This window comes from Haplochromis burtoni, unplaced genomic scaffold (genome assembly GCF_018398535.1).
Source record: "Haplochromis burtoni strain Fernald_Lab_line unplaced genomic scaffold, NCSU_Asbu1 Contig_12, whole genome shotgun sequence".
Lineage (NCBI taxonomy): Eukaryota > Metazoa > Chordata > Actinopteri > Cichliformes > Cichlidae > Haplochromis > Haplochromis burtoni.
Window position 1 is genome coordinate 2,205,138 of NW_024582373.1, and position 11,604 is coordinate 2,216,741.

The 11,604-nt window shown below is 41.5% G+C and overlaps 2 protein-coding genes across 2 annotated transcripts in view; both read right to left on the reverse strand.

Annotated features, from left to right (window-relative positions):
* Positions 1-5,492: 5,492 nt before the first annotated feature.
* Positions 5,493-6,254, reverse strand: prr18 (proline rich 18). The gene has a single exon (XM_005915548.1). The coding sequence runs from the start codon at positions 6,252-6,254 to the stop codon at positions 5,493-5,495; it is 762 nt and encodes a 253-aa protein (XP_005915610.1).
* A 2,655-nt stretch (positions 6,255-8,909) lies between these two features.
* The window catches only part of sft2d1 (SFT2 domain containing 1), an 11,844-nt gene continuing 9,149 nt past the window's right edge, over positions 8,910-11,604 (reverse strand). The window contains exons 7-8 of the mRNA XM_005915422.3: positions 11,010-11,039; positions 8,910-9,062 (exon numbers count right to left, since the gene is read on the reverse strand). Of these exons, the coding sequence (XP_005915484.1) occupies positions 9,023-9,062; positions 11,010-11,039 (70 nt within the window). The 3' untranslated portion in view covers positions 8,910-9,022. The remainder of the gene's footprint in view (positions 9,063-11,009; positions 11,040-11,604) is intronic.

The following is an 11,604-nucleotide window of genomic DNA, read 5'->3' on the forward strand; positions in this document are numbered from 1 at the left end:
AGTGACACAGCGTAGGGTCATGTGTTAGTGGTCGGGGACAGTCATGTGGTTATTGTTCATGTGTCCAACAGCAGAGGGGAAGAAACTGTTCTTATGGCGAGAGGTTCTGGTGCGAATGGACCGGAGCCTCCTGCCTGAGGGGAGCAGGTCAAACAGACTGTGTCCAGGGTGAGAAGGGTCAGCTGAGATCCGAGCTGCACGCCCAGTGTCCTGGAGGTGTACAGGTCCTGCAGAGATGGGAGTCTGCAGCCAATCACCTTCTCAGCAGAGCGCACAACACTCGCCGCACACACTGCAGTCTCTGTTTGTCCCTGATAGTGGCTCCAGCGTACCACACGGTGATGGAGGAGGTGAGGATGGACTCGATGATTGCAGTGTAGAATTGCATCATCGTCCGTGTTGGCAGGTTGAATTTCTTCAGCTGCCTCAGGAAGTACATCCTCTGCTGGGCTTTCTTATGACGGAGGTGATGGTGGGCTCCCACTTCAGGTCCTGGGTGATGGTGGTACCCAGGAAGCGGAATGAGTCCACAGAGGTGATGGGGGTGTCAGTCAGGATGATGGGGGGGAGTGGGGCTGTGTGCTTCCTGAAGTCCACAATAATCTCCACTGTCTTCTGGGCATTCAGCACCAGGTTGTTGTGGCTGCACCAGGCACCAGACGTTCAACCTCCCTCCTGTAGGCAGACTCGTCCCCGTCCGAGATGAGCCCAATGACGGTGGTGTCATCTGCGAACTTGATTAGCTTGACAGACTGGTGGGTGGAGGTGCAGCAGTTGGTGTACAGGGAGAAGAGCAGAGGAGAAAGAACACAGCCCTGAGGGGAGCCAGTGCTGATGGTCCGGGAGTCCGAGACATTCTTTCCCAGCCTCACGTGCTGCTTCCTGTCCGTCAGGACATTTTTCATTTCAATTCACTAGACAAATAAGAGGAATCAATAATACCTCATTAAATTCAGCCATAAATGAACACAGCCACTGTTTACTGAGTGCAGCCAATTCTAAAATTTACACCTTGACAGTCACAAAGTGCACTGTAATATATCCAGTTTCATACAATTTATTTAATTAATTATTTTTTCATTTTCCTCGGTGCATCAAGCTTCTGTAGGACTGGTGGTCACTTATGGACCAAAAAAACAAATCATTTCAAGTACGGAAGCCGGTGCTGCTGAGCTCAGACCTGATTCTTATTCTTTTAAACTGCAAAGTTCAGCTGAGGATTTTCCTGAATTAGGCCTACTGCCAGATTCACAGTCGTGGAGAAACTCAGAAATTTAAATTTCACACGGTCACATTTATATATATATATATATATATATATATAAAAATATATATTATATATATATATATATATATATATATATATATATATATATATATATATATATATATATATATATATATATATATGATATATACTCATCTGTGCCATTTCTCTGCTGAAGCTATGACCTCTGTGAGTGGACCTTCCAGTAGCTTAGCACAGCGGCAATGCAGAGCATCGCAGAGGCGCTCATGTAGGCCTCTAGATGGCGCTGTAGGATAAACAAATAAAAAGACACCAAGCGGATGGAAACCGTTTAAAAAACATAAAACGAAGACAAGTGTTTTAGTACCGACCAAAGATGTGGACATGCTAAAGTGACTGCTGTGATGATCGTGATCAAAGAACTTTCACTGTTTTGTTTTTTCTGCAGATGCAGAATGAGTAACTAAATGATTACAAACTGTCTTAAACATTATAGCGTAATTACATCATTTTACAACTTGTTCCAGCTGTGCTTGATGTGGAGGTCCTGGCCTTTTTCTCTGGGAATTGGCTGCTGCCACGAACTGCCTTCCTCCTCCGGAGCGTTGACTTTATTCCCTGCCTATCAACAGTAAAGACCTACTTTAGATGCTGTGGGAGCCTGAGGATTAAAAAAGAATGTTTTTTTGTTTTTTGTAATCCCATCGTTTGCCAAGAGCATCTTCCCACACAACATCCTGACATTGTGTTCTTGCAATGCGCAGCCAATAAGTAAATAAAAAGAAACAAGACCATATGCTGCAGGAATATGCCCACCTTCACTCCCACTAAGCCTTCATCCTATTCCTTGATCTTCAGTGTGGCTCTAGATAACTCTGAGCATATCATCAGGCAGCAGTGTCCTTTCCTTAATCCAGATAATGAATGGTTCCTAGTAGATGCTGCACAGGGAAGGTTTGTGGACAGATTTCTAATAATACACCTTAATTCAAATGCACTAAATCTGGTAAAAGTGCAAAAAAAAAATGTGAAACCAAAAAAGGAGCGCAGGATGTGGTAGGTGTTATAAAAAGCAAAAAAGGAACGCAAACCTTATGGGAGTGATAGCATGCATGCTGCTCTGTATTGACAGCTTAGGTTTGTGCCTTTTTATACAACGTTTATGTCCCCCCTTTGTGTTGCATGTATTTGTCATTGTAACTCTGTCCTGAGGTGGGAAAAACCATGAAAACATGCCCACATATATTCTTCATTCCCCTGGTGTCCTCATTATTAGTTATACAACACATGCCAAAGGAGATTACTCTCACTCATATAATCCCTAAACGAAGAAAAAAACATCTTTTAGCTTTTGTGGGAGGACAGCACTCTCAGATCAAAGCCTTCTTTTTGAGGCTGCCTTGTTTCTGGCAAAAAGGCCTCAGTCTTGAGGGGTTCACCCTGGATGACCACAACACTAAAGTTTATTGGCCGACTCAGTTCAGGAAATGTCTGGTTTGTCCTTCCTCACAAAAGCTGCTGGAAACACGGGATTTATCAGTTCCGTTGCCACAGTGATGCTATCGCGGCACAGCAAAGGGACCTGCAGTTCTCTGCTCTCTTTGCTGTGTGCAAAGTGTCAGTGACAGAGTGAAGGCTGCATCCATCTGTGCTCCCTGCCACTATAAATCAGGGGAGTATAATGAAGCTGCCCTGCTGTCCCGCGCCACTCTCCCACACAGTGATCACAGTACAGTGTGGTGAACAGAAAGCCCGCAGCCTTTCTTTCCCCTCCTAATCTAGAAACAGAAGTGTCACTTGGATTGGATGGATTCTTGTGTAAACAAATAGTTTGCGGCAAAAGGTGGAAAAAAAGTCCAGCTTGGTCTGGATTTCACAACCCAGATGAAAACAAAAGGGCTTGAAGGGCGGTTTAAAGATAAAGTTTCCACTTTTATCCAAGCCGCCCTTTGCAACTGCCCCCAATCCTTCAAATTGCACTTTTCCTATTGACAACAAGCATTTTAGCTACTTCACACATAATGATGCAGTTCTTACCCCCAGGACAGACTCACTCATGAATAGCTTGGCTTTCAGGCCCATATGAGCCAGTAATGAATACCAGAGAGACACACACAAACAAGACCGCAATAGAAATTAGACAATAGAAGAGGATTACACAACTTTTGGTCACTAAGCCAGTTGATAATATCACTACAGGAACCATGGAGAACCAAACGAGTCTTGGTACACGCTGTAATCGCTCACCCATGATCTCAGCACTCAACAACCAAATCACTTGTGAGACTGAACGAGAAAATCTATTCAGGAGAAAACGCTTTATTGTAGAAGCTTTGCTTGTTTATCCAGATGACACAGTGGAGAAAGTCTGTGGTGTTACACACTGTACAATGACATTTACAGAGTTATGGCCGGACATGTATTTGACACTTGATTATTTGCTGCAGGCTTGAATCCATTCCTGAATGAAACACCTTTAAGAAGAAAACAACTGATGAGTGTGTCATATAAAACACCTGTCCCCAACTGGTAATACATCTGCAATAGAGGGAAGAGCGCTTGATTGATGCAGGTCTTTGCACTCCAGTTTTATGGCAACTCTATTGCCAAGATAGTGTTTACTGAGAAGAGGCAATACACTAAAAAAAATCTGAGTTTTTCCATTAATAAAACGTCTGCCAAACAACAGCATTACCTGAGGTTACGAGCGGAGGTATATGTTTTAAAATGCCTTACCAGTTGTTGGTGTGTGAGCCCTCCAAACAAGCTGCCGTGTCTTAAACTTACAACACTCCTCTGTCTGAAATGTAATAGAGTTCAAAATGTACCGCACACAGAGTAAACGTCTGGTTTCCAAGTTACAGAACACAATGCTGCAAATGAGAATCTCCATACAGAGGAATTTCAAATATGTATTTGGCCGTGCATAGAAACTGAATTTGTGTTCTGAGGTTTGCATTTGAATGTTAGTTTAATGAACAATACAATGCACTGTGGGCAGGTGTGACTCTAAAAAAAACAAAAGCATAAGCCATTTTTTATGGCTTAAATGATCTGCGACTCCAATGTGTGGTTTATTTCTTTTTATTTTTTCCTTCTTAAAACAGCCATATTCTGTCCCCCTGACCTGGACGACTACCCGAGCAGCATACTTTCAGGATAGTTCACTTCAAACTAGAGCTACTTTGCAGCAAGTCCTGTAGATGTGGCTTTTCACCAGATTTTAATACCAGTGTGATACGTAAGGTAGTCTGGAGGTAATTTCCTAAAGGGGTCATGCACCTGGGCCCTACAGTACACTTGTGAACCCTGCTTAACAGGAAATCTAAGACGCTTAGAACACTAATGCCCAAATGGCCTCAGGTAGCTACAGTGGCAACAAAGAGCCTTTAAAACGCTTGTCTGAAAACTGGCCAGAAGTGTAAAAGAAATCTAAATGACTGCAAATTAGTTGTTGTTGTTGTTTTTAATTAAGAGGCACAGCACAATACGGCTTTTTTAAGATTTAAAAGGATCGAGACAGTTGCATAATTAAAAAAAGAAAATATTTTTACTTAGAATTTGCTTAAATTAATGAACTGAAAAGATATGTGACAGTACAAATATTTAGTAAACATTACATACTGTACACCACTAGTAAATCCCTGCAAAGGATATAACCCTCTTATGAGAGGAAAAATAAACAATTCAATTTGGTTTTTAGGAGCAGAGGCAAAGAGCTCTGTTGTTGACAGTTTATTGTTCTCCCACACAAAGGAGCAGACCCCTCTGCCAATCCACAGGCGCCTCACTGAAAAATAGAAACCACGTGCAAAGGACGAGAATTTAAAGGTATTTAACTAAAACTGAAAGAAATAAAATAATGAACAGGCATCAAACTCCCAAAGCAAATATCCCTGCGAGCCCTAAGCACTGCTGGATACTTTTAAAATCCTGTTTTTGATGGGGAATGTAAATGATTCCCTCTTGACTTTTTATGATTCCAATGGAATTTCCTCATTTCATTCGCTTTCTTAATTAATTGACTTTTTTTTTAAAGGTATTGACATCTATTTTTTTTAATATATATTTCTTTAACATACTGACATTCATCTGAAGACACGTGGATTTCCTCCCTTTAACGTTTACTTGAGAACATTAAAATTCAGGATGCCTTTGCAACAGATCTACACCAATTGCACATTGTTCACGAGTCCATCACACTGAGAGTCCCGGCTTAACAACAAGACATCAAAGCCAGGTGTCAGCAGCCTTTGAGGTGCGGAAGTGCGGAAAGTTTGTCGACTTTTCCCAAAGCAGCGGCATTTTCGACCCCTTTTAGCCACTCTTTGCATTTCCTTACAACAGTCTCATCCACATCCCCGTCCTCGTCTTCATACTCCACATCATCGTACTTGTATTGGTCATTCAGCAGAGATATTTTAACGATGGCGGTGATGTCCTGCTCCGCGCTCTCTGCTTTGGCGGCCGGCGCGCAGCCCTTGGACCCCCCGTGCGTCTTTTTGGATGGAAAAACTCGCCGGTGCCGAAAATCGGTGCCGGCGCAACACTTTTGTTGCTTTGCCATCATTTGTTTTTCTAGATTCCGTTTTTGGATGACAAGAATGGCTTCGGGGGTGAGACTGAGTGTAAATTGAATTTCCTTCTTCCCTTCCTCTTTTACACTGAGTTGTCTCGTGGAGTCCATGGAGCTGGAGCGCCTGACTCCTTCAGATGAATCCTGAGGTTTCGGCACCATCAACCACGAAGACTTTCCCTGGGTCTCTTGCCCGGCACCGGGCTTCTGAGTGGGGCTTTTATTTTTGTCCTGCTGGGGTTTTCGCCCCAAGTTCCTTAAATTCGCCGATGCCCAAGATGTGGGTTGTTTCTCCTTATCCGACCCCCCTCTCTCTCCGCAGGATTTGCTGGTTTGCTCAGGAGGCACTCCGTTGGCTTTCTTTTTCCCGAATAGTTCCCTGCCAGGCGATGAGATCCGCTGGTGGAGGCTGATGGGTGGAAAAGGCATCGTTGTGTCTGGAAGTGGTCAGGATATAAAAGCGTGCAAATTATTCTGAGTGCAGAAGAGGAAGCCCTGCGTAAAGCGACGACCGGCGCTCTGCGGGCATAATCCAACAGACAAGGTGGAGGGGGTTGCGTTGCACCTGTTGTCCGCGCTGACTGGAGTTCAACTGGTTCACACAAGGCAGCCCGGCCGCTTTATGCAGGAGCCGGCAGGAAGGCGTGGCAAGAAGCGCCAAACAAAGCCGTGAAAAAACTGATGATGTCATTTCATAGTTTTCAACAACTTCCTCAAACGATGAGCCACATCCACCCAGAGTTCCCCTCATCTCCTGTCACAGCGCCTCTCTGCTGCTTTCCAGTTACTGGATCCATTTCTCGTGCATTATCGTACCCATCATAAGCTTTTCAGGACATAATGAGCCTGAAAACTATGAGTCATCATTGAATGTTTTTCACAAAAGTGATGCCGTTAAAGAACTAAATTTCAACCCAGTAAAAAAGAATTATAAAGCCGAAAAAAACGACTTCTTATAACATTTTTAGCCCATAACGTCTTTATTCGAAATACAAAACTCAAAAAGTTCAACAACTTCAAAAGTATCAATACTCTGTAATTTATTTGCACTGCCAAAACATACTGGATGAAAAGAAAGAGAACTTATGGTCATAATCATGAGTTTAGTCCTTGGTGCTCAGATCAGTGTGTCCTTGAACATGTCACAGGAACAATGGCATGCAGTTTCATTGTATCCTTTCAGTAAATATGATCTCAAATGTCAATTATCTGATGTGTATTGACAGTCACTTTTGTTACTCCAGCCATGTAGACTATGAAATAGCATCTCATAGGATACACAAATAATCTGCAATATTGATTTTTCTTTGTCCTTCTTTGCTTCTATCTGCACTTTCTGCCAGGCAGAAATCAATTAGCCCTGTTGCTAATCTGTAGTTATTAAACGATTTTATATTGCCTGCATATTTTATGGTTCGTGAAACATCTTGGCTTTAAGTCATGCATCAGATGCAGTTGCTCTGGGGATAGGGAAATAAAACTACATCTAAAATGCATGTGTGTTTAATGCTTTTTGAAAATTAACAGTCTTCAGACACTTAGAATCAATAACTGGGACAGCAACTCCCACCACAACACAGGCCAAGTTATTTATTCATCTGTGCAAGAAGACTTAGATCATTAAGCTAAAGAAGACACAGACTTGTTTAATTTCAGTGCTCGCCGAGGCATGATCCCCGTTCTCTCTGACATAACAACAGATTAAATGTACTGAAGGGGAAACAGTTGGGACGCTAACAGATTGCTGGGGTCAGGGTTCGTCCCATTCATCTTCAAACTTTGGTGTAATCCAAAAATGGCTGCTATGGAAAACCAATCAGAAAAAACAAAGACGACAAACTCATTTCAAAGAATTATTTTATTCCCCCCAAGATTACTTCGAGAGGGATTTGCTGCGTCTCTGCCAAGTCCGATAACAATAAGTACTGAGGGGAGATTTCGCCCATGGTAATCCAACAAAAATACAAGTGTCAACCCCCCCCCCTCAAAAAAAACCCCCCATAAACGTAGCAAGAAAAGAAAAGGAATTATTTAATCTGATAAAGCAATTAAGAAAAAAAAAACTAAACAAAACTTGAGCTGTGCTCTTATTACGTAGAAAAACACATTTTAGTTTAAATGCAAAAAATGCAAAGGGATCAAGACTGCTGGCCCAAGGAGCTCTAAAAATCAGAAAGACCTTTGTTAGTAGGATGTGAACATCTGCACCACAAATGGGGGTAGGAAAAGGTTATGAGTGTTCTGGAGGAGGTTGTCATGACAACCACATCCTCAAAGGCTACACCATCACGCTAAAGCGGTATAGGGGAACATGATGCCAGCTATATTGGGTTATTAGGTCACGTAAAAATCACAATGCTCAGAAAAGCGTAATTAACTGGGTCACTGCTACATCTGGCAGGAAATCAACCTAAAAAGGAGAAGCATTTTTAACATGATTTCACATGATGCACTGAAGATTGAGTGCTTTTTAAATTCTGTTTAGCTGTAGGAAAAAAAAAATGCTTCAGGCATATAAGTGAAGCATGGGATACAATTGCCAAAGATGTAGGAAGAGAATAAACAGACAGTACATACACAGACACACAGACACACACACACACACACACACAAAACACACACACAAACACAGACACACAACACACACACACACCACACATACACACACACAGACACACACACAGACACACACACACACACACACACACACACACACACACACACCAAGAGAGAGAGATAATGCTCTGACAACGTTTGCATGTAGGAAGCCAGATGACAATTAATTTGTATACTGCTCAAAATGCAAATATAGAACCTGACTTAAATTTGAACTGGTTTCTTCCTGCTGCATATAATCAGAAGGCACTTTTGTTGTATTTGACCACATACCAGACTCAACATCAGTTTCTGCACTTAAATGGCATAAATACACTCAGAAAATTCAGGAATATTTTTAAATATATTAACCATTAAAGGCACCCATTACTCATGTCAAAAGCAAAAGACTGATACCTATTATCTGGTGATAGTTATAGACCTTTAGCTACACTTAAAAAGCAAGACTTCACAGTATGAAAGCCATAATAAAAATTTGGAAATATAATGTATATACAGAATCATGTATATTTTACAAAGCCTGTTGTTCGCAGTTTGCATATTAGGACCAGTCTTGATAGGAAACTGTAGACTTTGGAGTCCTAACTCAGACAGGTCGTGAAGCACTTGATCACAGCATCCCTGTCAAAACAAATAAAAGAGAGAAACAGAAAAAAGGCAATTAAGAAATGAAAGGAAAAACTAAATATAGCAAAGACAAAATTCTGCCATGCGTACAAAATTAAAAGCAACAATGAGTCCATTTTTACGATGATCTGGGTGGGGCTCATCATGAATAAGTGAGCGTGTTTTGGCGGGGAGGGACCACATGCTCAGAATGATGGGGGGGCTTCCTTTTCTTTTTTTCCCCAGGTACACCAAGTTGAAGGATGATGCAATGCAATCCATCACCATGGCGACCGCAGATCGTTGCATACTCTATTTCTCTTCACACAGTTTGTTCTTGCCATCAGTGGTTGCTATGCAGACTTTGCCTGCAGACACGTTCGAAATTGGAAGGAGGAGGTGCGAAACCCGTCAAGGTTAAAAGAACAAGGGGGATCATGAGCAGTCTGACAGGGAGGAGGGGAGGCCGCTGGAGAGAAGGGTTGCTTCCTTAAATGCTTTGGTTTTTATCAAAACAAAAAAGCAAAAAAACTTGGAAAAAAAACTAAAACAAACAAACCAACCTCTGTGTTTTTAAAAATATATCACTTAAAGCTTATTGTCATTTCCACTGCATAAATAAATTATCAGTCTCAAGGGCTTTCCCCAATTTCTGATTAGATGTCTGAGCCAAAAGCAGCCTTAAAGTGGTGTGGGACGTGCACAGGCAGCAGGTTTTAGTATCTCTCTCTGCATGTGTGAGGGGATATAAATAGGAAACAAGGTAAAATACATTAAAGGATCAAGTCCACTGGCCATGTGTTATGGCAGTGGCCAACCAGGTATCGGAGACTGTTGGAACACAGACAGGGATGGGAAGTACTATAGCATTGTGTCACCCCATAAAATCGTGAGATCAAAATATGCAGAAACAACTTAAAACAACAGAGCCCGAAGCAATCAAGTCTGAATTAAATGAAAAATGGATTAAAGTAAGAGGCTTAAGGAGACAGAACACAAATGTGTTGACAAATAACATAAGAAACACAGCAGTAACAAAGAAGCAGCTGATTGGCAGCATTTTAGTATCAAGCCCAAAAAAGAAACAAAGCCCGGCCATAAAATTTGCATTCCTCTAGAGGAATTTGTTTTTTGGGGAGTGACATGGGAAAAAGTCTTTGTCTAGGCCTCGTTTTGTTGTTAGCTTTTGGGCTGGGGGAGGGGGAGCTTGAGGTTGTTAAAAGGACGTCCCTCAGCTGTCAGGATGGATTATAGGGTCGCCCAAACACACAAGATACTTAGTGGGTGGGGGCTGCATGGGGGCTCTGGACCAAATGAGCTATAACCCAACTTACATCTGAACTGACAAAACAACATCACACCTCATGCCTGGCCTGGAGGTAAAGCACTGAGGTGGTACAGCATATGGCACCAAAGTGAACACTTTTGGTACAGTGGAGAATTTTTTTGCTTTTACAGAAAAGCTGCAAAACATTAAGACACCTGTGACAACGACTTATGACACTGCAGGCTTTTTGTCTTTGATGCAGCACAGCTTAGCCAGATCTAATCAAAAATTTGCATTGTGCCTTAACCCTGTAAAGCTTAACACAAGCTCATTATATGCAACGTAAAAGCTACATTAAAGAAAATATTTTTGGCAAATCAGATTCAAAGAGCATTATTTCATTTAGAAAAAAAAAAGCTACTTAATTTTGATATTATGGATTTAGCAATGATGTCACAGCACTAAAGCATGGAGGGTGTGAAAACAACAGGCTGCCATTTGTTTGACACCAAGAGCCTACACTGATCGTACTGGGGGATTAGAGCCATATGGTGGACGCAAACAAGAGAAAGACGTAAATAAAAAACAAAAAAAAACAAAACATGTTTTCATTGAAGGGTCATGCACGCCAGAGAGTACGAGCACATATCCATATATCAAGGCAAAGCTTGCAAAGTATAATCCTGTCATCTTACCTGGCAAATGGAATATAAGAGATGCTATACCTGAAAGAGAAGAAACACACAAAAGGATGAGGGAAAATACTGGTGATGGTGGGATATTTTTAGGACAGATATTGATTGTAGAAGAAGATACTAATTACGAATGAACTGTGCATGTCATATACCAGTTTAAGCAGATTACCTGTATATAAATTCCTTTGCATTAGTATTCACCTACTGATGAAGAATGAATGAATGTGTCCCTTAACTCATTTTAAATTTGATTCAATGTCATTTATTTTATTATTTAAGGCCACTACAACAAAATACGTTGAACTAGTTGTCCTGTAAATTCCTTTTTAAATCTTTCCAGGAACTGAAATCTGATACGATAATGCTTATGACAAAGGTTCTTTTATATCACTTAGCAGTTTTATCACAGTCCCTCTTCCCCGCTCTTTTCCTTTCCCCCTTTCTTTCTCTCTTTTCTTTTCCCCAGTCAAGTCTGTGCCGTGTTCAGCAAATGAAAATAAAATAAACAATAAAAGCAAAGGTGAATCAAATAGACCAATACGGCAAGGCTGGGATGGTCCATTTGGTAAAGTAAATCCGTTGGGCATCTTTCTTT

Excerpts from the sequence above, each read along its gene's own strand:
- prr18 (XM_005915548.1), bottom strand. The coding sequence starts at position 6,254 with ATGCCTTTTCCACCCATCAGCCTCCACCAGCGGATCTCATCGCCTGGC.